The following is a 27,878-nucleotide window of genomic DNA, read 5'->3' on the forward strand; positions in this document are numbered from 1 at the left end:
GGGTTGTTCATGTTTAGAGTATTTATTGTGGCAAAACAATTAATAGATTTCTTTTAAAAGGTTTTTCCATGTTTAGGAACAAATGGACGTGAAGAGGGGAAAACTATCTTGTTTTGGAAGGAACACTGAATAAGGACACATGCAAAGTTCAAACATCTTTTAAATAGTTTTCTCCCAAAATGTATCATTAGTTTTGTTCAGCTTTTCTAGTTTGTAAACAACTATTTAATCAATGAAAATATATTTAGCCTACCTTTAAAAAGATGTTTCCAGTATTAATTGATAATAATAGTAAAATCATATGCAAGACAAAAATATTAAGATCTAGCATGCTTGTCCCTTAACAAGTTCTATTCCAAAATTATATTATATATATTAATATCAACTTTGTAAATGTTCATAATTTCAAATCTTTGAGTAGTCAGACAGTGACAAAAATTATTAAGAAACTGGACAGCCTTTCTGTATTGTGAATGCCATTCATTTCAAATGTTACTTGCTAGTAAAGTGCTGTTACAAGCAAAATGAAATTGTTACTGTCTATCGAAAGAAGATGACATTTTAGTAATATTTTGTACTTGTTTTTGGCAACTAGTTAAAAGCTTAGACATGTTTGTTTAACCACCCCAAACTAATTCAGTATAAATAATATTGGTTTCAATAATCCTATGCTAAAAGGCACATACTAATGTTCCAGCAGTTCTTTCAAGTGAGTTTTTGTATGTAGAGTTTTAATTGTGCTTTTAAATAGTTACTGATTCAGTATGACCTTAAAAGTGACATTTGTGCATGTCTAAAATACCTTCTCACACATGAATCTCACACTCTGAAGGTGTAATTTTTTTAGGATTAAGATTATATGTATCTATATAACTATGCTTGTTGATCTCTATAGATCTACATAGATATACACATATACATATATTCATACATACACACACAAAAGGGCTTCTTCTGGAACAGCAGCAGAAAGTGCAGTCTATACTGTTTTGAGTTGTCTTCATAATAGAAAGTTCAGGTATGAATTGTCTTGGGATTTGTGAGATCCAAGGGATTATTTGTGACACTGCATGTGTCCCATATTACTCTCTTTCCTTACAGGCTGCTTCAAGCTCACTTCACTTCCAGAAGAGATGATTGGCAAATTATTTTCCATGTGATACTGAATAAGATGACCCACACTATCAAATATATGGTCTTTGGTTCTCACCTAGAGGAAGAAGCAAAAGAATGTGTTTAAGGTTAGATTGTGCTTATAACTGGTTGGACATGAGCCTAATACATTAAAGTCAAAAGGCACTTAAGCCACTGAACTCACTTGAGCAAGATCATTAAGCTGTAGACCCACCTTAGCTCACATGAAAAGTAGAGAGACTGTGTCAAACTGGGCTGATTCTGCACAGGGGAATGAAATAACCTTTTTTCTTTCTCCACAGAAGAGATACATATTTTTCCCTAAATCCCATTGAGGATTACTTTTCTGATTTACTCTCTCCTCAGAAATGTCACTCAAGACTGCTCTTCTAACCCTGAGCAGAATAAAGTAGAATTGAAGTGACAACAAACTATTTCTGTTTCCAGAAATTCATAATTAAGGATTGGGTTACTTTTTTCTAGCACTAATGGTTCAAAGGATGTGTTAAGTGTATACACTAATTATCAGCACCTGGACTAACAGTATTTAAGTTTCTCATTGCTACCTCTGTGGTACTTCTGTGCTTATAAATTTTTGAACTTCCAAACCTACTGCAGCCACTGGCTATATTTCAATTAACCTGGACAGAATCAAATCAGTTCCACTTCATGGAATGCACCCATGCATTCTGATTGAAATATCTGAGCAGCACTGAAATTTCATTATATGAAATTATTCATACCTTGCCCTCAGGATCCACCAAGAGTAGATGCTTTGCCTGCCCTCCCTGAAGTCCACTGAGGACGTACTGACCAGGTGACGTTGTGCTCTCTCGTACCAGAAAATCCCCATCGTTGACTAAGAGGCTCTCTGCTGCTTTCCTGTTCAATTTGCCATGGTAACAATCTTCATTCTTTAGCTGTTGCTTTATTTGTGGCAGAACACAGAGACCAGCTGTGTTGCTTGTGGCACTCTGCTGAACAGGTTCCGGTAACTCTAAAATTACATGAAAGAGAATGTATTGAACACTTCACCTAAAACTTCATCCTAAAAGGATGCAAGCCAATATTTTTAATAGCTTTTAAAAAATTCAAACAATTCAGTCTTTAAGCTGTGATCAGACCAACTTTATAGACTCTAAGAATATGCACACAAGGATGCTCATGACCCTCCAGTGCATTAGGCAAAATTATCACACCACCTCTTCCCCTACCTTAGATGGGAAAGCCTTTGGTTGCTAGGCAACAGGGATTAGAAACAGGAGTTTTTCTGATACTGTACTGGTTTGGGGTTATATTTCTTTGTAAGAAAAAGTCAAATCTTCCTTGTAAAAACAAGATTTTTGTTGGCTTTTTAGATTTTTTTTTCTTAAGATCCTGTTTTTCCTTCTTCCTTAAGAAGCTCTGAAGAGATTGTCACAGATCATTGGAAGAGTCATGTTGAGTGGCTCCAGCTATGTGCAGGAATGTAAGACAACATAGCCAATGTAGCCAGAAGGGCAGGATTACAGCATGATGCATTTGCTGTTAAAAAACGAACAATTACCAAATGTACTAAAAAAACTGGGTGGTTTGGGATATAGCCAGTCAGACTGCAAATGATTCACAGGCAGGATTCTTCTAAGGAAAATAAGAGGATACCACTTCTTCAATGGAATTGTGCAACCTAAGGCTCCTCAGGATATAGGCAGTTCCTTTTAGAGCATGATACAGTCCCAAGTTGGAAATGTCTCAATGGCCACAGATTTATTGTGTTTCCTTTATTGTCCAGTCCTTTTTCCACTTTCTTGTGTGGAGCCAGCTCTGACAGAGAAAACACTCAGTGGGAAACCATAAAAGGCAAAGCTAATAAAGTGTATTCAGTAATGAGGACAGTCAGCAGCAACTATATAATCATTTAGAGGACATCCACTACTTTGAGTCCATAAATCAAGTTTTGACATATATTTAATTGATACCACAGATCAAACCGTTTGATTTAGAAATTATTGGATGAGATTCAATGGTCACTTATGGAAGAACTGAGAAAAGAAAGTCACAATAATCCCACTTTAATCTTGCATGCTACTGCCTGTGAAGCAAAGGCATCTGAGGTCATTTCCACCCTAAAGGGGTTAAGACCTTGAACATACAGGAAAATCCTCTTCCTTGAGACAATATTCAGTCCCAAGCTCCAAAAGCATCATCCAAAAGACTTGCTTTTTAATGCCTCTGGCACTCCATTCATTGTCATCAATCAACTACAGAAGATGAAAGGTTACTCTGCTTGTTTACCATTACTACTTTTGCTCTTTAATCCCCTTTCTCTTTAATCTAACAAGGAAGAAGAACAACCAGGATAGATTTCTTCCCCCCAGCTTTTCTCTGTTTCGTATGGGAAACCCCGATCTTTGTCCATGCAGAGAGATGAGAAGCCCCCCTCCTTGCAGTGCTTGGACAGGTATGGCCACAATGGGAACCTACTGGCCTGGCGCAGAGGGCTCCCAGGGATCTGAGCTGCTGCTGCACCTCGGGCTGCACAGGCTGCAAGCTGCAGGGACTGGGTGTTGATGTAACAGGGATCGTCAAAGAGATCTGCTTTGTAGGCAGGTTTCAATGAGGTTGCCTCTTTTATTGTCTTCTGTGATCTCTCATCACAATTACCTGCAATTAGTATATAGAATGCACAGATTTCCTTTTTTGTAACTCAGCTTTCAATAACTGTAAAAGCTGAAATAGGAATGATGTTCTTTATAGCTCACTAAAATAATTCAGAAGGAAAAGAAAAATGCAAATAAACTTATTTTTCCATATGTCTAGAAAGCACGAGGTCCAAAATTAATTAGAATGAAGTTTTCAGAAGTGTACTGCACTGGTTCAGTTCTACTTCAATCAATGTCAGCAGTGAACCCCCCACAGACTGGAAAGAAATTAATACATATGGCTCTACAGAAACACAAACCATATATGTTATTTGTTACAAAACCCTTTCCTTCCCCTTGTGGGAAGAGAGCTTGTGGGAAGCTGAGTAATTCTCTCTTGCTATTCTGGTGGAGCAGGGAGAGATGGAGGAGATGGGTGCTTTGAGGCTTGGCCTGGAGAGCCAAAGCCACATCTGTCAGGTTAGGAACCAAGCCTAGGAACAGGCTAACAGAATATCCCCTGCAGGGTATGAAAATAATAGCACTTCAGCTAGCCAAATAGCAGGCATATTTTTGCTCTTCAACAAACGTTTTATTCATAGATCTATTCATTCATTCTTTTATTTGTTCACCCTCTCTTTGTAGAAACCAATTGATTTTCCTTTCCTTGAGTTGGAAATAACACAAGAAACTGAAGTATCCCATGTAGACAGTGTAATGGATCGCTTCAGAGCTGTGCAGGTGGGAATTCAGAAAGGACCTCATTGTGCAGTGAAACAGAGGAGCTGAGGAAATGTGCTCAGGGCATCAGCTGTAGCAAAGGAAGTGCAGAAAGGGATGGAGGCTGATATCTCCTGGGGTCCCTTAGAGCATGTTTTGCTAAAGGCAAATTGATCCTGGGCACAAAGCTACCTCAGGCAGGAGAAGGGCACAGTCACACTGAGAAGCCAGGGATGCTGGAACCAAGGGGCCAGGTTCTGTTGGAGCAACCCGATGCTGATACTTTGGATCTCATTGAGCATTTGTAGGAGAAGGGATATATTCAGAGATTGGTAAATAATGAAGTATCTTTCTTTTTCAAGTGGTATGAAGAAAGGGAATAAAACAACAAAGAGTTTGAAAGAGAATAAAAAAAACAAAGAGCTACTGTACAGTATCATGAGAAGTAAAATGAGTAAGTCTGCCAGCAGACATGAAGATAGATTAGTGGCCTTTAGAAAAGCTGTAAGGGTTTTTTGTCTGCCCTTCATCTAGGGAACTAAAAATGACCCATGAAGTAGAACACTTTTCACCATTGTATTGAAAGCCAAGGGGCAGTTCTTCCAGGCAGCCTGCCCTGGATAACTCTGCATATGCATGAGAAAGAAAAGAGAGTACATACCCACAGTTTTGTTTTCTTCTGGACAATTTTCATATATATTGATGAAGGTTGGGCTGCCTGTCTGTAGAAAAATTTTAAAATCAATCACATCAAGTAGTCCCCTAGAAAAACTCAGGTAACTTCAAAACACCCATGCATTAGTTAATAGACATACAGGTAATTAAACATGTTCTTCACCAAAAAATTCCCATCTCCTCAAGTAATATTTCACACTGATACTCTTCTTTCTTTAGATGTCACATCTGGACTCCAACCTCATATAACTGCTCAGTTATGTATCTAATGTTTAGTATATATATGCAGTATAACTTCTGGGTAAGAAAGCTCAGATTTTCTAATAAATGTCCCTCATCATAAAATCAATTACAGGTATCATGGTTTGAAAGCAAAATGGTTACTAAATTGTCTGAGCAGCACTGAAAGAGAAAGGAAAATCAAAACGTAACACCCCATGAAAAAAGCATTTGCAGGAAAATTCCTTGCAACAACACTGGTGAGCATCAGGTGCAAACTCTGGATGTAGTAAAACATTTTTAGAATTAGAGAACTGTTGGGGAGGTGGGGACCTGATATGCAGAGTATGGTTCATGTTAGCAAAAAATGGGTGGAGCAGTAGCACAGGAACACGCAGCAGTTGCCAGCAAACACAAGTAACCCTTGGGAGCAGCAAGTTTTTAGACAGAACCAACTGGATCCCAGCAGGCATATCTGAGAGTGCTCCCTCTGAGCAAAGTGGTGGTGCCTTCTTTCCTGCGTGGGGAGAGGATGGTGCTCCCAAGGCCTCACACAGCAGGCTCTGAAATCAGTGCAGCCAGTCTGAACTTGGCTTGTTTTACTCTCTGACTGGTTTTTATTTCCCATTCTCCCAGACAAGAGCCACAGATATCTTTTCTGACTTAACAGAGCTTCTTGAAACAATCCAAGAGTAATGAATATTGTATACATATTGCAATCAGTCAATGTTGAATGTATAAGTTGTAGAGCATAATGGACAGGATGAAATATTTATTAGATCACAGAATCAGGAGCCAGGAGGTCCCAGATTTTGCAGATGTTCTCTCCAACAAGCCATTTAAATTGGTATCTATTTTCTTCTCAGAGCTAATGAGTGAACAAGGGAATATTACTTGGTCTCCTGAAAGTACTCTGAGGACAAACCAGTTAATATTCAGAAAGTGCTTTGGGATTCAATTATGTACTAAGCATCATTAAATCTAGCCTAAAAAAGCCTTTTCCCAGGATAATCAGGACCTGGTTCTGATGTTAATGCCATGCTTTAACACCACAGAAGCATTTTATTATTCATTCCCACAACAGGCAGTGAATATTTATCCCAACAGATTCATACTTACTGAGCAATACTGCTTTTTGCACTGGACAGGACACTTAGCCCTTTGGTCTGCCTGACCTTTCATTCGCATGTCTAACACTCCACCGGTGGGAGGCTCCTTCCCTGGAATTTCGTTGTAATATTCATGATCCTCCCTCTCCTGTGAATTCCCAGCTGATCCATTAGCATTTGCTGCCTCGCTGAAAAAAATACAGGGGGGAAAAAATGAAGCTTCTGATGTAATCAACTGCTTTCTAGTGTAGGCAAACATCCCCAGTGTCTGCACAGCACACAATACACAGATCTGCCATATGGAGGCTGTAAAGTGCTTTGGGCCGGAACTTTCAGAGCTCCTTATTTTCCTTTATTTTTTAGTTACTTCTTCCTGAATTAAAAATAGTCATGACAGTTTGGGGTAAAGGGAGGTACAGTCATTTCATTAGCACCAGGCAGCCCAGATAGATTTTCAAGTCAAAGAAAAGGAAAGAGGCAACTACTGAAACTTTAAGGATTCCAATGCATTGTTCATTAAGGTTTCCATAATGTTGACCATAAAACTAATTATTGTGGCTTCTTGACTGAGCTCTATAAATCTAGAGATTGCTGAGGGGTGGCCAGACTTCAAGAGAAAAATTAAAACCTCAGGACATTTAGTCAGACAAGCCTGCAACTGTTTTAGAAAATAAAATATGCTACCAAAAAAAACCCAAAAAACAAACAAAAAAAAACCACCAAAAAAAAAAGTAGCTGTTTTCAGTGGCATTTACCCTGATTTTAATAACCACAATCAATATTCTGGTTCAGCTTGAAGGGAACACTGCATGACATGAAGAAGAGCACACAATGGTTTTCTTGAGCTAAACCAGAATGATGATGGTTTAAATGTACAGCTGATACGCTGCAAAACAAGGTGCTTCCTGTACTGTCTCCGGTCCCAAAATAAAAAAACTCATCCCAAATCTTACTTCTCTGATTAACAAGAGTATAATTGGATAAAAGGCCATGAGCAGGAAAGAGATAAAGTTCAAGTAGTTGATTATGTGATATGCAGTGCAAGTATTTGATTATGTGATTCATAGCAGTTTGGAGGGAGTGACTCATTCACACAGCAATATCCGACTCCTCTGCCCGAGGACCATTCTCCGAGGCTGCCTGTGGGTTATGCTCAAGGAGGAAATCTAATTACCCTCTTCCATTTCTCCCTGCTCCTAGGCTACTTGTGACATAACCTAGCAGGGTTTCCTAGGAAAAAAAAAAGCTTTTCCTCTGTAAAAACAGACCAGTTTTAGTAGTGGAATAGCAAGAACCACCATACACATTGAAATAAATATAAACTGGAGTTGCATTTATGTAATAAAACCAGCTCTACTGTGATGCATTAGGCCCTGTTCCAGTGACACTGTCTGCTCAAGACACCTATGCTCAGGGTGCAGGTAAGCAATGCCACAGCTTTACCTACTCATGGAAAGTAGCAGGCAATCAAATTTGGTGCTACAGCAAAAAGAAGCCTGAGAAAAATAGGCATGGCTAATCTGTGAGGAGAGCCATAAATTAGAGCAAGAATTGTCCCCAGTGCAATGGAAGAAGGGTAATTGAAATGGGGAATTGTGGTCCAGAAACTAATCTAGGCCCTGTATTTTGGGCAATGTGCAGAGGACAGGGCTTCACATTTTAAAATGCTATGTGGTGACTGTGTTTATTCCAGCTCATGAGGCTGGTGTAAGTCATGCCAGGCAAAACTGAGGCTGCTGCCAGGACATGAGCAGAATATCAGAAAGGTGAATTAAAACGGCTTTTTTCCCCACCAGACACTTTCCACAGCTGCAGCAAGCTTAAACTTGGCACAGGTCAGGACTGAGCTCAGTCTGTGTGTGTGTTTGTGTGTGTGTCTGCTATTTATAGAGCTGAACTTACTTGGGCAGAGTAATTTGAACATTTGTTCAACTTGCATGACTTAAAATAAGGCTGCTTTATCTAAGGAACAATACAGATTAATTCTATATTCTGCACCTGTACAATTGTCACAAAAATCAATGGAATTCACTGGAATAAGCTAATTTTGATATTTTATATGCTGTGCATGCAGGCGTATATTAGAATTATCCTATGTCCAGAAAGCATATTCAAAGCGTCTTACTTATGGATCACTCTTTGTAGTGTATTGTTTTCCTGAAAAAAAGAGAAGGAAACTGCCAGTTAAGTGGCTGAGAATGTGCTGACCTTTCATTAGATGCAACCAGATTAGATGGGTTCTTCAGGTACTGTCTGAACCGGAGCTCAAAAGCCTGCCCTATGGTGTTGATCACCTCCTGTGCCATCCCATTGGGACATTCCAGGATGTGGCACGCTGAAAAGAGATACCTTACTTTAATGGAGTAAATGCAGTTTATACCAGAAAGTAGAGAGTCAAGCTATACTGCTTATAGGAGAAAAGCAAGGCTCATACCCCTTCATGGAGCCAGCAGCTAGTACAGCTGTAGTCTGACCTGCAGATTCCCACTTTATTGCACAAAGAACATGGCATTTAAAGCCATAGCCTGCATACTATTACCCCTAAACATATAGCAAAGCCAGAAATTGTACAGAGTATTGAGCTGCTCAGTAGCTTCCTCATTTTAAAACTCAAACAATTCCTTGTTACATACAAATAAAGCAATCATATAAACACATATAACAATTGGAAACTTGTTTCAATACCTCTCTGATTAACAGGGTCTTTTGCTACATATGCCACGTAGTCTGTTGTATCCTGCAGGAAAGAAGACAACAAATGCCTTGAATATTGTAATTATAAACAACCCTACCACCACAGCACAGCAATTGCAAATAGACAAATACATTTTTAACTTTAAAATGCATGCTTCTTTCAGGAACAACAACCTGAGGTACTAGCAAAGTGAGCCAGGGAAAATATCAGTGACACACTGGTGGCTATCAAGACGGTAACTGTCCCATATTCCTCTTCTTCTAAAAAATTCACTAGACCATTTGGCATTCTTTGGGTCTTCAATAAACTGTGTATTCAATTCCAGCTCTGCAGCAGGAGTAGAAACACAACTGGTACCTCACCAGCAGGGAATGCTGCTCCTTCCACTGCTCCCATGGAGCTCACAGCCTTTCCGTGTAACACATCAGGGCTGGTCACAGCTTTTGGCTGGGACAGTCCTTACTAGAATCAGTGGAAGATAAAATTGTGCTAACATACTGCAAAGGACAAGTTTCCAATGTTCCCAATTTGTAGCAGTAAGATTGAGTTTTGAAGGCATCTTAGAGAAAAGTTAAACTTTAAAATTACGCAGAATAAAATGGTATCTGATCTCAATTGCTTCTGCCCAATTTTAGCCTGGCTACAATCAAGTTAAATTACCCTGGATCTCAAAGCTGCTGCTGAGATCAGACAACCCCAGCAGAATCAGTTTTCTGATTATCTTTCTAGCCAGCACTGAAATAATCCTCTTTTTCTAGTCAAACTGAAAAGGAGGTAGAAAAATTAACATTTCTAATGATATTGCAAAAGCGGAAAGTGGCTTGATAATTCAGTGTTATAGTCAAATTGGTAAGGTAATGAATAACATTCTTTTAATTATTAAAGATATATTTTGTTATTTTGGATCTTTAAGATGGGACAGGGAAAATGCAATTCACAGCTTAAAGGCATGGCTCTCTTGAGGAAAGATGCAATCAGCTGGCAGGAAACAAGGCCCCATTTGCAATATGCACAAGAACAATCATTTAATAATTCACAATGAATGACACAAGAGGCAGGTCTTAGGGCCAGCAGAACTTGTCCTAGATAATATTTTTTTTAAAATCTTTAAAGTTAATATCATTAAAACAAAGCAAGCTAAATATTTCCTATGTGTCTAGTGAACTCAATTTCCTTCCTTTGCCTTTCAAGTTTTTCTTAAAATTCATAAATATTTTAGGATAGATAGTTTAAAATAAATCAGATCTAGGGAACGACTCAAAACTAAAGTAACTGGAGCAGTACCTGCTATTTTTTATGTCTTTTTCATGTTTATGTCTGGATGATTTTGATTTAAAATAAAGCCAGAATAGGCTTAATTATCAGGCAGAATAGTCCTTCAGAGCCTAGAGCAGCACTGAATTTCACTTAGACCCTGAATGTGGGGCAGGTGGAAAGACAGGTCCTGTGGAAACTGTCTCACATTTTAAATGTAAATAGAATTTTGAAAAAAATACCTGATAGAGATAACAAAATTGCCCCTTATGTGTAGGGCTACTAGGTTTATAGTTACCACTGGTAAGCAAGACCTCTATTTTACATATTCTCCCAGTAAGAAGTGTCAGCAGCTGCTCCACCAACCCCAATTCCTGCAGCACATCTGTGTCATGCACATCTCCTGCTGGCCCTGCCATTAAGCACTGACCAAACCCAGCCCTGTGTAGCCTCTGAAATCTGAAATCACTGTGCAAGACCAGTGCAGGATAATAATATAAAAAACACTAAAAAAGGTAAACTAGTACTAAGGAACTACTTATCCAGACCGAATAGATGACATTTCCTGCTTACAATCATTGCAGTAAAGAGTTTGGAATAGAATAAAAAAATTCTGCCTTGCAAACATCCATGACTGCATGGCTGTGACACTAAGTAGAACAGCCCTATTTGCAGAAACAGGGTGGCTCTGCCACATCTGTCTCATAGGAGCTGTTTGCTTGAGTCAAAATTAATCTAAAAATGTAGAGGTGCCAGTGCTGACAGCTTTTATGACAGGTATTGGATCACAGGGCCCACTGAACTAATCAATTCCTATGTTCACATTCTTATTTTTAGATCCCCAAGTTAGAGGGCTTTTGAATGGATTGAGGCTCACTAATGGACAACAGGAAAGTTAACTGCATGTACCTATTAGAGATACACTGAGTCACTATTCCACATTTCCTTTTCAATGTCAGTCCCCCAGTTTTCTTGCATTACTGGTCATGGTCCAGAAGGGCAGTGGACTCTGTTAGTGCTTGTGGAAGGAAGGGATGAAGCAAAGTATTTGCAGGTAATAGTTATTACATGAGTTCATTATAACTGCAGAAGTATATTTTATAAATCAATACTTACTGGGTCACCTCCAGAAGCAAATGAGATGGACTGCATGTGATGGTTGGCAATAATCTGAAAAGCATAACAGACTAATTAAACATGCTCTTGGGCCACACATTAGAAGACATCAGAAGATGTTGTCATAGAACAAGCAAGTAAATTCATAAAAATCCCATTAATTAATTTATGCATGTGTCATTTAGGAAGGAAGGAAATAAAAATAGGAATATTTTTGAGACTACCCATTCATGCAATGTCTAGATCCCTGAGTAATCTTCAGAGGATCTTAAAGGGTCTTCAGAATTAATTCAACCACCAGCTTCTAATTGTACCCAAAGGGAAAGGGAACCTGGTGACCTAATCCCCTCCTGGAACAGATGTGCAATGGACAGGAGACATCTGCACTGCAGACAAACCCCTAAGAGCTCCTTGATGCTCAGCATGGCACCAGAGCAGTGCAGCATTCCTCCGAGCCAGTGAGCCAAAATGACCTCCCTGATGTTCCCCTGCCACAGTTTGGAGCAAAACCTGCTGCTGGCCCAGGGTGAGATCACTCAGGGAGCTGATACCAACAGCTGGGGGAGAAATTAGGTGGGCAGGACAGAGATCCTTATCATATCTGCCAAGAAGGAAGGGAGCACAGCCCAGTTCCAAGCAAAGCCAGGCTCTCAGGAACACGCCTCAATGGAGCCTAGAAACTTTACACAGTGTAATTGATTGTACACATGTATTATCCAGCTGTAGAATAGCTTTGACTGACACTAAAGCCAAGCTCTGACTTAATATCTATATAGTTTTTTTCCCTCCTAGGTCTTGTCAGAAACTACAGTCAGGACTAGTGCCTTGTTTATTAGGCACTTTACAGGAAAACACATCCAGAGAACCAGTTAGCCAAGTGCTCAAGGATCCCTCCCCATGGAACGCACCATCATGAACAAAAAGGACCTGTGCTTTATGTGAATGCCTCCAAAGTGCTTCCATTTTTCAATTCAGAGTCATCATGTAATTCAGCTCACCAGGCATGCACAGGTCTGCTAAAGGGTGCTGCTTTCCCTTTGAAGGGCACAGCCTTCCATCAGAAGCCACAAAGGAAGAAAAAACTGTAGCATGGAGAAAAGGACACTGATTACATGTATCCTACCTGCTGCGTGTCAGCATTAATCAAAGTGAGGCTGCTTGTTGAAATGGTCAGCTTTATATTCATGCCAGAAAACTGAAGGTTACTTTTGCCAAGTACAGAAGACAGAAACTTCACTGGAGGCTTTGAACAAAGAAACAAAAGAAAGAGGCTGTCAGCCCAGTCTGTGAGGGGCAGAAACATATCAAAGTCAAGGAGCTTTTATGGTGTCTTATTGAGACTTTCAATGGAGCAAGGATAATGGCTTGATCAAACACAAATAGATCTTTTAACAAACATCAGCTCTGAATGCAATACTGGTAGGAATGGGTTTATGTCAATAATGAGAAAAAAAGTTTTAAAGCACAATCCCAGCGAGCTAAATGTTATAGCTGGCTCTGTAATTCAGAATGTGCAATTTTCTTTCTGAACTCTTCTTTGTTTCCAGAGGATGAAGTGTTTCTGGGTAAAGCAAGAAATTATTTTATGTGTTCCTTTTGTGGGAGCAAGTTCATTCCTCTTGAGCTCCACAGTTACAGAAGGAAATCAAGTTCTGCTGGACACAACCCACTAGTAACCACTGATGTTGCCCCTAATTGCATCCCAGTTACCTAATAAAATCCATTAAACACTGCCATTTTAGTTGTGTTTAATTTCTTGTATATATAAATAAGCAGCAGATAATCTTCCAGTAATTCAGCTCCCTCTTGCAAAGCAAAAAACAAAACAAAAAAACCAATTCAAATAATTAAGGAGCCAAAGCCTAAAATTTGTAAAGCACCATGCACTGCAAGGGCTGGCAGAAGCAAGAACTTGGGCAAAGCATTAATCCTGAGAAAAATACAGTAGGGCATAGCCTCAGCCCCAAACCAAGCAGGCTAAACACCCTGCTACCAGCACTTCCATGTTATCCAGGCTGAGTTCAGATGGATTAATATGTGCTAATTCCAGCATGGACTGAAGCTTGTTAGGGAATCATGTATCCAGCTTATCAAAAGTAGATACAGAAAAATAATTGCTGAGCTAAACCAGGATTTACCTTCCGCTTTTTTATAGCTCCATTTGTACCCGACACAGCTTCACACAGTCGGCTTATTGCTTCCCTGCAAGTAAAAAATACAGCACAAACTGTTGGATCATTTCACATGCACCATCTGTAACAGAGCCAGCAACTCTGCAATTTATTGTTATCGGCCCACTTATAAACTCTTAAATCTTCTGGAAGGTCTTTCACAGCTGTTTTTCTTTCTTCTTTCCTCCCACTGTTAAAAAGAAAACAAAAAACCAACCAAAAGAACTATTCAACAAAATACAGTGATTCAGCAGTCTGGTTTGCATTGATTCTTTTTCTTCATCAAACACATCAGTTTCACCTTAAGAAAATTTGTTTAATTAAAAAAACCTCAAGACAAACAACCTAATACCTTCAAAGCCTTTTTCTCAGAATGGCTGATAGGTCTATTGCTTGGCAGGAGGAGCTCCTCCCTGCTTAATCCTTCCTATTCAGCACAGCAGGTGCACGCTGTGTGAGCCCAGCTGGGTGCTCTGATTGACTTTCTGGGGTTTGGGATTTCTTTTCCAAAAACAAAACTCCCCCCTAAAAAAAACAAAACACACCCCCTCACAAAAAAAAAACCAAAAAGCCAGAACCAAACCCAAAACACACAATAACCCAAACAACACTGTGGAGGGGTGGGGATGTATAACCAGCTTCTCCAGTTCCTTTTCAGAGCTATCAGTCCAATCTTCCCATCTCTGGTAGGAATTTCCCAAACTACACCTTCTCTCCAGCCACCCATTCTTCTCTGCAGGTTCCTCTCAGCTCAGGTAGCAGAAGAGGAAGGCATAAAGCACACAAAGGCTCATTTCTAGGTCAAAGATAAATCACACACACAGGATAACAGAGTGCTGTGCTGTGCCTATTTTCCAAGCTTAAAGAAGGCAAATTCTGGCCTCTGCTCAGGCAAGTGACTGGTTTGGACACACAGCGCAGCACTGATAGCCCTGGTCAATGTGAGCACAGCACCTGGGAAAAAAACCTTTCTGCTGGCACTTACAGGCTTTTCCTCACTGATTTGTACTGCTTTGAAGTCAACAGGAAAACGGTGCCTTACTGGGCTGGGGTGTGCTCAGCAAGTGCCCATAACCTTGCCTGACATCCCGGCTGGAGCCGCAGCCAGCGCCTCCGGCTGCCCTGGCGTCTTCTCAGCCTTAGGGGCCCACAGTGGGCACTCCAAGCCCCAGCCTTTCTCTTGTGGCTGAATTCAGGCTTATCTTCCAAGGCTGGGGTTTTGTTTGGTTCTAAAGGGGAAGGGAGTTTGCTTAATTATTTGTTTGTTTTACTGAATTACTAACCAAAGAGCTAATTAGGAAACAAGCTGATTGGGAAAGTTTGTCTGTTCCCAGATCCCAGCGTGTGTGCGGGAGGAAAACACCACTGGCCTTCACCTCCTGAGAAATTTTTGGTTCGGCAGGGCTGAAAAGTATCAGAAGAGCAATGACAAGAGGCTCCAGCCAGGTAAGTCCCATGCAGCAGAGATGCCAGGTGAGGAGTGTGGTCCCCCCAGCACCTGCAGATCACAGAGGAAGTAAAGGCAGCCAGCACTGGTGAACCCAGCAGTGCTGCTCAGTGCCCCATGGGCTGCCACAGCAGAGAGCTGCGTGCTTGAAGCACTGAAGAGCAGTGATCTACACTGAGGCTTCCTGCCAGGGAACACCCTGAGAAATTCAACCTGGATGCTGACAAATGAAGGGAGACCTCATCCACAGCAAAATACAATTAATATTTTCTGAGGGAAAACAGCAGGGAAGAAAAGGGGCCTCATTGTGGGCTACACAAGATGGGTCAGAAACCCAGCCTTTTAAATACTGTCCCTTCTTAGCATTTAAAAGCAAAGTATTTCCCCCTACACAACAACAATGTTTTTTAAGCAAATTCCTGATACCCTTCTTGGTTAGCACCTATTTTATTTAGCTGTTACAAGGAGGAAGGCCAAACATAAAGAAAAAAAAAAGAAAAGAGGAAGGCATCCTGCAGGATGATCTTGCAGATTCCAATAATCAGCTTGGAAAATGAGAACTCATCTTCTCATTCAATATTAAAGGAAATGAAAATCAGAGCCAAGACATTAAGACTACTTGGAGCCTTCAAGTCTAGCCTTACCTAGAAAGAAAACCAGATACAGAACAAATTGGAAAAACAGGGAAGTTGTGTCTTTTGGTGACAAATGAACTCTTGCACATGTCAGGCAGCCCATGTGAAATCAAGAGTTGTAGGCTGAGTTGCCAGACACAGAGCCTGTTCCTGTACAAGTCAGTGTGCTGGCTGCCCACTTCACCAGGCTCTGAAACATCTGTCCAGTAACAAGGAACCAAAAAGCAGCAAACCATTTCTACTTAATAGTTTCCATTACCTCTCTTTGGTAGGGGAAATAGTCTGCTGCATAACTCTGGATGATTTTCCAAGTGATCCAACAAAACTTTACAAATACTATTTTAAAGGTCTGAAAAGCAGGAGTTTGGTAACACCTGCTGCTACAACCAAACACTTCCTACATGCAGTCATTTCCACAAACTAGAAACTGCACCATACACTAGGAAGAAAAGAAACTCTGGATGTGCCCATGATAAACTGAAATGAGTGACCCATTTTTGGCATCCATAAGCCTTTAAACCAGCTGGGCTTTTTTTCAGGCTCAGTCAGAAGTATAATCCACAGGTTTTTTCTGGGTCTGCAGCCCTGGAGTGAAACCTGTGGCAGACACAGCCCCTGCTGCTCCCAGATCGTGCCTGAGAGCGCCTGCAGGCAGCAACACTGAGCCACTTTGTTTATTGTTCCCCCAAAATGAGAATAAAAGACGAGAGATGGGCTGATGTAAGCAAGCAAGCATGCTGCTGAGGATTTGCTTTTAAGCATCTAGGGCCCTGCCTACACTATGTAACAGAAAGGGATTATGTGGCTCAACAAAGTTGAAATTAATCTTCCAAACAAAGTCAGCCTTCTTCCAGCAGCCCTCCCTGGCTGCACATTTCAGACACCCTTCACCCCTCGCTGCCTGACCATTTTCAAGTTTGCAAGTTAATGCCTCAATCCAAGATAAAAAATCCCTTTTCCCAGAAATGTCCAAATTTGGTGACTAATAACCAGCTTGACTTAACAGAAGTGGGAAATGTGTAAAAGAGCTGAAGGGCTGGACAAGAGAAGCAGAAGACGCCTCTTTGTTTAGTGAAATGCCATCAAAGTAAAAATATGTTTTACCCCAATTCAAATAACAGGCATGGTTAAAATGAGATAATTTCCAGCAGTTCCTTAGTTGGTGCATTGTGCATGTGTCTATAAACTTGCTCCCCTGAGAGAACAATAGGGGAATAATCAATGTTATCTTTGCTCCAGTCAGCTTGTCATCGATCGAACTTTAAAGTCTGCATGTGTGAGCTCAGCACTTCAGCATTTGGTTTGCAAACAGTTTAAGTTTTGAATTTCTCATGCACAAAAGAGCCTGTTAAGGTCAGCAGTGGCATTTTTTTTAGGTGATGGAAATGTTTCCATTGTTAAGTTTTGACACAGTTCAGCTTAACAAAACCTTACTATCTGGCCCAAATTTAAGTTGGCAAGCCCTTGTCACGCAGTAATTCATATTCATTATTTTCCAAACAAACCATCCAAAGCTCTGTTCTGTCAGCACAGCAGCACACACACCTCTTGCAAACAGGAGATAACCTTGCCCTCTGGCTGAGCTGTGAAGAACAGAGTGGCCTGGCTGGGTGTATTACATGGCTCTTCTTGGTCTGTAGAGGACTTGCCTGATGGAAGAACATTGGTATCTCGGGCACTGCTTCATACACACATGCAGGGACTGGGTGAGTGTGTGCTTATACCAGTTGTAAATGTCAACAACTGCTGGTTTTGAATATAAAAAAAACGGGACAGCTTTCAAGTGAAGTCTACAGGCATTGAAAGACTCATGTTTTTCAGTTCCTTTCAACTGGTAAATCTGGGAGCCAACAGGTATAAATGTAACACTGATCCCTTCCCATTGTTTTCCTTTCTCTATGACTTTTTGGATACAAACTTGAGGAAGCAAAACAGCATCTGAAAATCTCCCTCCAGCAGGAAGGAAGAGCTGGGCAGGTGCAGGAAGCCTCAACCACACTCCTGGCATCCTCAGCATGAACGGTGCCAGAAAAGCAGCTGAGAGGACAAGGGAACATGTCTAAGGCCAGATCAAGACAACCTGCACCCACCCACCTCTCCAAAAGGCTGTTGGGTGGCTGGTGGGGCAGCCTGGCAGAGCACTAGTCCTGACTGCTGGACCATGGGCACATCACAGCACCACGCAGCACTCAGCTGGATGATTGGGTGATTGTTTTGAAAACTCAAACACTCCTGCACTGCCAGACTTACAAAAATAAATGTAAATAATAAAATTGTGCTTTTCTATTTCTGACAGGACATTTCAGCCACCCCACAGGCATAGGGGTACTAACAATCTACACCCAGAAACTGGCAGCAATCTGCAACAGAAGTTACAAAGTTCTCAAAATCCCACAAAATATTTCATGTTTTAACCACATCCCCAGTTGTATCTGAGAATGAAATATTAATCTTTTTCGGATTTGCAGCCTAAAAACTGAGGCTTGCAGTACAGATGGAAACAGCTGTATTTCAACATGTTTTCCTTGTGACTCCACTTCCAGCTGAGCCTAGTCTTGGTGCAGATGGGGTGAAGCGATGTCACACATCTGATAAAGATTCCTTAGATGACCCTGTGGATTGAGGGACTGATGGCACTTTGTGCAGCATGGCAGAGGGCTGTGAGGATGCTGGATCTCCCCAGTGCCTGGCAGGGCATGCAGGCAGCGCTGAGCCTGTGCACAGTGCCCGGGGTGTCTGCCCTGTGCTGCCACTGCAGGGGGAGGCTCTGAGCCACAACTGCCAGAGAAATTACATCTGTGCTTGAAACAATTAATTTCCCAATGCAAATAGCCTATTGTAATGATCAAATAATTCAAATCATCACTTAGGAAAAAAATCAAAACAAAACATGCAAAGTCCTATTCAAAATTGTCTCAGAGCTTGGCACGCACCCTCAGCTTTATATAAAAATTAGCACTTGGGCTTTTCATTCTTGGTCTGAACCTCAGTTTTGTACCACCTACCTGGTGACTTGTGTTCGTGTGCCAAAGTCCAGGGATCTCATTGACTGCAGCACTTCAATACAGCCCATGTACTATGGAAAATAGACAGAGAAAAGGGAGGACTGTTAATAGCTACACAAGTAAGAGGAGGATCACAGGAGGAAGTAAATGTGATTATTGTCCACTAAGTTTATGCAGAACCACAGTCTAAATGGAAAATCAAATCAGCCATCCTAAAGCTGCTTCCTAAATAGATCTTGTTTTAGTAAAAGTGTAGAGAAGAGCAATAAAGATACCAATGGCTTAAACACCCTAGCACCAAAAAAAAAAGGCAAAGTACTCTGGGGACACAAAATCCAATTATTCCTTTTTTTCCATTTCTGCTTCCTCTCACTGTGACACTGAGCTGGGAGGAATGCATGAGGAAATATGGAGAGAACAGAGTCCTCAGGAGCAGAGGCTCTGGAAGCCCCTCGAGACCAAAGCACTCAGAGCCCCCATGCAGAAAGCTGAGGTCCCTTCAGAGAGCAGGAGGCATTACAGGCCATGAGGAAAACCACTGGCTCCACACTGCTACATGTCTGATGACAAATAACCTCTGCAGAGGATGAAGGATGTGAAGTTGCAATTCCAGCCCATAGCAACAGCTCTTAAGAGCCTACACAACAAACTGACCTGCTTTAAAGGCTGACTGCCACACTTTTGTTGTATGGGACAGAGCTGGGGCTTTTTCTATACTCATCTGGGATTTTGTAAGACTAATTCTCAGAAATATCAAGGATGTGATGGCATATCCCTAACCATATCTTACTAATCCTTCAGCATTTCTACAGATGTAGAAATCTCTCTGTTGTTGAGGCAGTCTGATCTCTTCATTTCAACAGATCTGAGTCTCTCATTTTTCCTCTTGGGACCATCCTGCAGTGCTCACACAGTGCCCAAGGGCTGCAGTCACAGCCTGCCTGTGCAGACCTCTCCTGCAGGAATTCAAAGCCTCTGGGACACAGAGACAACTTGGAAAACCAAGGCAGGGACATGCATACTCTGTCCCCTTGTCTGAACGGATGGAGGAAGCATTCCATGGCAGAGAAAGGTACCATATTTAGCTCCTCTGCCTCACTTTGCCTGTAAATCAATTTTTCATTCAGAGAGGGTTGGGTTTGGGTATCTATTTCAGCTTTGGAGACTTTCAGAAATGAGTGTGTGAAAAAGAGAATGTTATATGTGCAGTCAGGGAATCCACAACAATTGTATTATCCCTATTTTGCTTTCTTTCCAGATAGCAATGTAACCCTTGGGAGAACTCCAGAATTAGGTCAGAGACCTGGAAGGACATCAATAAGAATCTGAAAGGTTGGCAGAACTGCTTCCCTAATGAACATTTAATGACTTTGAGAGCTATCTGCCTTGTTAAAGATATTCCTGCTTAACAGGAACAAAGCAAATGTGGAAAATATGTCTAGAGCCTCAGCTTGTAGCACAGCAACGACCTCTGATCCTACAGTGTAAGGTCAAGCATCCTGTGAGCTGGTTGGCTGCTCCTCTATCCTTGAAAAAAGAAAAATTTAGAGAGTAGGTGAGTCATATGCTGACAAGTGAGTCCCCATTGCATCCTGAACAGATGCGTAGGAAGCTACTCTAAGCAAAGATGAAAAATCAATATTAGGTTTTTGCATAAGTGACCCTGAGTGAAGCTGAACTTATCAATGATTCACAAAAGACCTTTTTTTTCCCCTTTAAAAGCCTGAGTAGGGAAGTGCATTAACATGGCACCTCTCTGCATCTCTCATTTATTTTAGCTGTCGTTGGTTATCTGAACTGGCACAGTTAGTAATGGCTGAACCTTCACATTGCAGTATGAGGGTACAGACAACCAGCAGAGCCTTGGGCAGGGGGACAATGTGGGGCTGGGGCAGAGCAAGAGAGGGTCACAGAGCCTGGGAGAAGCCTATGGAGCGCACAAAAGGACAATGGAATACCACAGGCCTATTCAAGAAAACAAAAGATGCTCTCCAAGGAAAAAAAAAATAACAATAAACAAAAATATTAACCCCTCCATAGCAAAATATGAGAAGCAGCACAACCAATGCATGACAGAAGGGGACGGCAGGGGAGAAGGACAATGTTTGTCTCAGAGACCTCTGCACCCAAATTCCAGTTCAGGTGGTGCCCCTACTTTCCCTCCTATACACCCCAAACAGCACCTCCCAGGAAAATCTAATGGGCTTCTCTGGGGATGCAGGGTCAGGGCCAGCTCCATCCTTCCTGCTGCAGGGAAGGTTAAACTAAAGCATGAGCAGGGCAGCAATCACAGATGCCTGTGATTGCTGCCACAGCAGCCCACAGCTCTTGCTCCAGCACAAGCTGTTCACCAGGTGCTTTGGTGAAAACCAGGCCCAAAGGGGGTGTCCAAGCAGGGCCACTCATCTTCTGAAGCCCACAGAGAGGGGCAAGCCCCAGTTCACTGAGCTGCTGGCAAGCTGAGGGAAGCTGGACACAGGCCCAAGGGTGGGCAACAAGCACAGATGTAACTGCAGAATTCAGCTACCTATAGAAAAATAAAACAGCAACACTGAAACAAGCCAAGTGCTAAAGACCTGACATTGCTAATGAAAGCAAATGCTGAACCCACTGTTCTGTCAGCAGCAGGATGGACAGCTCTGGCCAAGACAAGCAGTAGCTCTTAGGAAGGAAAGGAAAAGGCAGAAAAGACTCATTGGCCTCTGCAGGAAGGGGAATGGCTCCACTAATGGCAGCATATGCAGAGATATCCCAGGTGACTGCAAAGGGCTGTGGAGAGCACTGGCACTAGGAACTGTTTTGTCCCTTGGAGTTTGAGTACAGAGGGTGATCTGGGGCTGGCTTGCATTTCCCCACACCACCAGAATGGCAGGGAGATGGTGGAAGAAAACAGCAGTTACTGAAAATGCACACACCTTTTCACATCTATTTACATGAGATGACACAGTGACTGCAAACACGATGAGGAACTGTGTGGGAGGAGATGAGAAGGCACCAGGCAGGGCCCATGTGAATAAGCAGCACATGGCAGGACAATGCAGAGTGCCAGGCTCAGGAACCTGTTGTGAGATTTCTCTGCTTTCACCTTACAGGAAGGTAAAGTCCTGTCTTCCCTCCATGGACAACACCAGGAGCCAGCCAGGGATGTGGGGAAGGAGCAAAGCATGATTACTGTAGTTTTGGTAGGGAAGTTTTCTCAGCCCTTCCTTAGATGCTGCCTGTGGTAGCCCTGGTGAGAAAGTCACTGTGTCCACTGGAAAGCAGGGACCAGCAGAGCTCCCCTGGCAGCACACAGACCCCACTGTGCCAGTGAGCTCAGTGCTCATCCTGCCTCACACAGCAGGGTTTACTGGGCTGGGGTAAGTGCTCTGTAACACTGCTAGCAGCCGCCAGGCAGGCAGCTAAGGAAGAACTTTGGCCCAGGTTTGTGCCCTGCAGGACATTCAATTGGCTCATTGCTCAGCCTGAACCACACTGGTTTCCTCCAGCAAACACCAACCCATCCAGATCCAGAAGCAAAGCCAGCAGAACCTCTCCCATCCCCAGCACAGGAAGCAGAGGCCAAGGCAGCCCACAGCAGCGTGCACAGCACTGCAGACGTGGGTGGTACCCCCGGGGCACCTGTGAGACAGCACAAAATCCAGGCAGAACCAGCTGGAAAACAGACTCGATACCTTCGAGGATGAAAAGAGCCCATTAAAGATCATTAAGCACAAACCCACCCCCTCCCAGTGCTGTCAGTGCCAGCCTAACTCTCCTCATGTTCTTGCCCTGCTCTCATCCTCCCCCTGCAGCAGCAGCGGTGCAGACAGACAGACAGACAGACAGGCCCTTGGTCTGTCCCGCTGCTCATGCCCACGCAGCACAGCCTCTTCCCTAAGGGCAGCAAACCAGGACTTTTTGTGAAGAATAGCTTTTGATAAATGAACATTGTTCTAGGAGAGCCTGAGCCTTTCATTCACAGGTTTTCAATTTTTAAATATATCCTGAAAAAAACAAAACAAAACAAAAAAACCCCATACATACAGAAATATTTTTCTTTTCAGTTTTGTTTTCTGAAAAAAACACTTTCTACAGCACTGCACTCAAGCCAGGTCTCTAACAGAGCTGTTCCCAATCCATCGTGTCCCCGTTCTCCGGCTGTGATGGAGCAAATGGCCTGAAAACATCGAACACGCGGGTTCCAGTGCGAATCCATTCCCGGGGAGCGCGTGTGCCCCGCAGGCGCTCCCGCGGGACGAGGGAATTGCTGAAACCCCAAACCCAAACCCAAACCCAAACCCCAGCCCGAGCCCGGCTCAGGCAGCTCCGCCCCGCGGCCCCGCTCCTGATTCAGGCTGCGGCTCCGTGAATCAGCCGAGCCCGTCTCATCTCATCTCATCTCCTCCCTGCCCAGCCCGGCCCTGCAGACGCTGTGGTTATTTATTCACGGGCGGTGCAGAGCAGCTCTCCGGGTGCGGTGTCAGGGTGCTGCGCGCCAGGGCAGCGGCTGCAGCTCAAATACCACAGTATTTCCCTGCCCTGCACATGGGAGAGGTGCTGGTAGCGACCGAGGAGCAGGAAAGGGCTGCCCGGGACCCCCCTCCCCGCACAGAGGCAGGGAGCAGCTGCTCCAGGCTGACCTGTCACATCCTTTAGACAACAGCAGGCACTGATGCCCACGTGTGCTTCCAGGGTGCAGTTCATGGAATTCTACCATGCCAGAAATGGTCAGGCTCCTTTTAATCTAGAGAAATGTAACTGATTTTAGATATATATGATGGTATCTATCTATATGCATTCACTATCAAACCACTAGCAAACCACAACCTGTACATTGGTAAAAGCCCTTTAAGACAAAGAACGCTGCAAACAACGTTTACCATATTATTTTAAAGTATAATGGTATTGTAATGAAATATCTGGGAATAGTATTTCCTTGTCATATTTTAGTTAAATAGCACATTTTGAAAACCAATCATCTTTCAAAGACTCATGCTTTGATTTAAGCTCAGGTACAGAGCCTTACTCCATGTTAGGTCCAGTAAAAATCAACCTTGCTGTTCTCAGCGAAACCTCTGATGCAGGACAGTGCTGAGAGACAGATCTTATCCTCCCTGTGCCACATCCCTGGCATTCCCCAACAAGCAAGAGTGAGGATGGCAAGTGCCTCTTGGAATATTCCTCAGGCTCATCACAGCCATAACAAACACCAGCAGCAAAGATACGTGCCATAGGCACCATTTAGAGACAACATCAGCTCCAGGTGGGCAGCATTGTGCATTGTGGGAAGGTTTGTAAGAGGTAGAATGTGAACAAGGACAGGGTAAATATCCCCCTTGTAAAGCCTGCAGCAATCTGTGCACAAAGTATATTTTGAAACACAACAGTGAGAGAACCAGAGCTGTCCAGGCTCCTCTTCAAATATTAATATTTGGGCTCTTTGTTATTTGCACAAGCATTTGGGGGGACCAGGTGCTGTTATGGGTCTCAGCTTCCTCACCAGGCTCGGGTGACACGGGGCTGTGTCACAGGTGTCCTGTCACCACCAGTCACAGCCACAGCTGCCTCCCCAGGGGACACAATGAGCCCAGCATTGCCTCTTTTTAAAATTTCTGCCTTGCTCCAATCTGCAGGGGACAGCTCCTGCCTTATGGCATTTCTTTAATTCTCCAGATTACTGACTTTCTAAAATAACTGTAGATCCTCTCCATGTAATTGCTGAATCCTCCTCAGACTTGGATTAAGCTGTAAGGCCAAAGATCTCTGGCAGCAGCAGACCCAATAACATAGACCTGACCTGCCTCCTTAAAGGGTTTCTGGGGAGATCCCAACACTCTCATACCCCACAGGGCACAAGAAGGTACATGGGGAGAGTGAGTGCCTCCAAAAACACAGGAGGGAGGGCAAGGGCCAGGGTGAGAGGGTAAGGATTGGAAGCAGCTCCAAATGCCCAGCCCTTGGTCTCTTGGCCCTGCTTTGCCTTCAGGTGAGACCATCCTTGGTACATCCATGAGTACCTTGCTCATCCTCTCATCTTGCACATCCTCTGAATGCTGAAACACCCAAACCCTCATGCTACTTATTTACCAATCTGCTTGTTATTATTAAAAGGGCTAGTTGGAAAAAAAAAAAAAAAACCCAGCAATTTGGCCAGGACATGTCAGCAATGTTCTTGCAGTTCTCCTTGGGCTGGTTCCTGCAGACCCACAGCCATGGGAGCAATAACCAGGAAGAAGAAGGGAAAAAACATCTCCCTGTTGCATTGTGAGGCTCCTGCCAGTGAACCCCCTTCTGAGATATTGCCCACGAAAGGAAGACCAGCAGAAAACCATACTGGAAATACAACCTGGGCAGTGCCTGCCCCACAGCCTCCCTGACAGCTATGTCAGCAGCGTGGGCCAGAATGCACCTAATGCCTGGAGTTGCTCTGTGAGGGATGGGAGGCCCTTTCCTGGGCCTCCTTTTCCCTCCAACATGCAGAGTAACCCATTTGAGTTGCAGTTCAGAGAATCTACAGAGAGTCCTTTGGAACTGGATGTTGTGTTACCTCTGGAAGCAGCTGGAGTGCTTTCAGGTCCCTCAGTTCAATGCCACAGCCCTACATACACCAGAAGACAGGAAATACATGGGATAATTCAGTGGTTGGAGTCTAGAGGTGGGAAAATGGAGGTCACCCAGCTGAGCTGCTGGCTCTGTCAGAGGATGAGCCCAGCAGAAGTACTCACCCGCACACTGTAGGTGGCTCCTGGCTGCTGGCTGTACGTGCTGTCACTGCTCTGTGCCAGGGCCCTGTCCTGCCTGCCCTCCTCAGCTCCCCGCACAGCGCACTCCCCCGCGGGCCTCGGCGCCAGCACCAGCTTGTCCAGGTCGGGCTGGGGGTACGAGGCTGACAGGCAGCTGATCTCGGGCGAGGTCGGGCTGCTGGGGATGGTGACACACTCGGTGAGTTTGATTCGTGGCACCTCTTTGGTTCCCAGGCAGAAGCTTTTCAGCCCCGGCAGACTGGAGGGGTTGGCGAGTTTGATGTTGGCCATCCGGGGGATCAGCGTGCACAGCGTGGTGCAGGCGTCCTGCGGCCCCAGGGAGACATCTTCTGTCAGTAAATTGGGTGTTGAAGAATGGGAAGAGGAGGAAGAACCTTTGATATTCAAAGACGTATTTTGTGTACCTTCATCTAGGGAGGTGATGGAATCATTCCTGAATCGGCTGTACTTAGCCCTGTGCAGCATTCCTGGATGTCTGAATAACCCTACATACAGGACGTGTCCACCGAGGCTCTGCTGGCTGCGTTCTCTCATAGCCTTGGCAGGTCTGTAACTGGATATTCTTGCATAAATTGGCTCTTGTAGATAAATTATATGGAAATCAAGCAAGTCAAACAATTTTCAAAACAAAAACCTATTGGATCTTTTTGCTGACTCCCTCTTGAATGGTTTATTTTCCTCAATGAACAAGGCTTAAAACTGCACGGACATCTGGCATTTTGTAAGCAGAAATAAAAGCAGCGTACAGGAAAGCACATAGGTGGTAGAGCAGCTTAAGCTGAAGAGCCACTATCCAAACCTGCCTTCATTCCTGCCTTAAGCCAGGCTCTAAATCCCACCTAGCTCTGAAGACTCACAGCTGTAGCATCAATGATTGCGGAGTCCTGGCTGCAGCGAAAGCTCAAGCATATTCCACACAAAGCAGAGCAAGACAGCTACAAGCCCAAAGGTATTTTCAGAGCGGCATGAAGCCCGTAAGGTGCCCGGCTCTCTGCACTTCCACCGCCGCTGCCCCAGAGGCGAAGAGCATCCCTGCGCCGCAGCTGCCCCGCCGCCAGGCACAAACCCAGGATCCTTCGAAAAACACTGAGCAGCGTCGGTCTGGCTAATTCCTGCTGGAAAGTCCTTCAGCACCATAATAATCCCGAAACAGCCGAGAATTCCCGCGGCTCCGGGGCCGTTTCCCGCAGCGCCGCGGGGCAGCAGCTCCGCAGCGCCCGGGCCGCCGCCGCCGCCGCCGGTTTTATGAATGAAGTTTTTTGTGAATGGGCTCGGCGCGTGCGGGCGGGCAGCGCCGTGAATGGCGCTCGGCGCGCGGCCGCGGCCCGGCGGCCCCCGGGGGGCATCGCAGCCAATCGCCGCCCGCCGCCGGCTCACGCGCCCTCCGCGCGGGGAGCGGGGGGCGGGGGGAGAGGGGGCGCGAGGGACCCGCGGGTGGCGCCCGAAATCCCCCAAAATCCCCCAAAATCCCCAAATCCCCCAAAATCCCCCAAAATCCCCGTCCTGCGGCCGTTCCTCCTGCGCGGCGGCACAGGCAGGGCCCGGCTGCCCGGCCGGCCCCAAGGGCAGGGCAGGCTACTCCCAGCGCTCCCTGCCCGCAGCTCCGCTCCAGCCCCGGGAAAGCCCCTCAGGCATCGCGGGGACCTCGGCGGTGAAAGCAGCGAGACGGGTTCGTTTTACTCGCTGGAAATACCAGGGCGCTCAGCACGAGTCACCTCGGCTCCATGAGGGGCTGCCACCCCGGGGTGGGAGCAGGAATTCCAGGAATTCTGCACCAGGGGTCGGGCCAGGAGAGGAGAACCGGCACCAAGGCCTCGCTCCCCTCCATCAGCTGAGGCGTTTTCTGTCGCTGGGATTTCGATGTTTTCACCTTCCCCATGCTGGCAGCGGTGCCGGCCTCATTCTCTGCTGGCGCTCAGGGCTGTGAATCAGCTGCTGGAGTGAGGAGAGGCCGTGCTGCACATCGCCTGCCCGTGAACACGACAGCTCCTCTCTGCCACAGAGGGAGATCATCACAGCCAGCCCATGGTTCATCTCGTGAGTGAAAGCTGGTATCAGTCCTAAAGATGCAATCCTTGCTGCAGTAAGGTAGGGCAGAAATAAAACAGTCCAGATTCTTTTAGTGAAATACAGCTGAAAGAGGAGGTGGCTGGTTTGAATCAACCCATTTTGGTAAGCATGGCTCAGACTGCTTACAAAATCAAACCCAAAACCTGGGCCAGCCACAAGTTACAAAGAATGACTAATTTCTCATGAAGTTTTAATGATGGCTTTGAGCACAAAAGAATAGAAAATTCCAGAAGTGAGTAGCAGCACTATTTATTGTACATA

At 44.2% G+C, this 27,878-nt stretch overlaps 1 protein-coding gene across 1 annotated transcript; it reads right to left on the reverse strand.

The window, feature by feature from the left end:
* On the reverse strand, positions 1-26,891 carry SHC4 (SHC adaptor protein 4). Its single transcript, XM_056499758.1, has 12 exons — positions 25,509-26,891; positions 18,802-18,872; positions 13,682-13,745; positions 12,667-12,786; positions 11,544-11,597; positions 9,164-9,215; positions 8,687-8,813; positions 6,489-6,666; positions 5,137-5,197; positions 3,598-3,777; positions 1,878-2,131; positions 1-1,210 (listed from the first exon to the last, which is right to left on the reverse strand). The coding sequence occupies exons 1-12, from the start codon at positions 26,079-26,081 to the stop codon at positions 1,055-1,057; spliced, it is 1,890 nt and encodes a 629-aa protein (XP_056355733.1). The 5' UTR covers positions 26,082-26,891; the 3' UTR covers positions 1-1,054.
* Between the last annotated feature and the right edge of the window lie 987 nt (positions 26,892-27,878).

Source organism: Oenanthe melanoleuca, chromosome 10, assembly GCF_029582105.1.
Source record: "Oenanthe melanoleuca isolate GR-GAL-2019-014 chromosome 10, OMel1.0, whole genome shotgun sequence".
Lineage (NCBI taxonomy): Eukaryota > Metazoa > Chordata > Aves > Passeriformes > Muscicapidae > Oenanthe > Oenanthe melanoleuca.

Coding starts and splice junctions, on each gene's coding strand:
- SHC4 (XM_056499758.1), bottom strand. CDS start 26,081: ATGAGAGAACGCAGCCAGCAGAGCCTCGGTGGACACGTCCTGTATGTA. Junction 5,198..6,488: donor GCAAAAAGCAGTATTGCTCA/GTAAGTATGAAT, acceptor ATTTTTCTACAG/ACAGGCAGCCCAACCTTCAT. Junction 3,778..5,136: donor AGAAGAAAACAAAACTGTGG/GTATGTACTCTC, acceptor TACTAATTGCAG/GTAATTGTGATGAGAGATCA.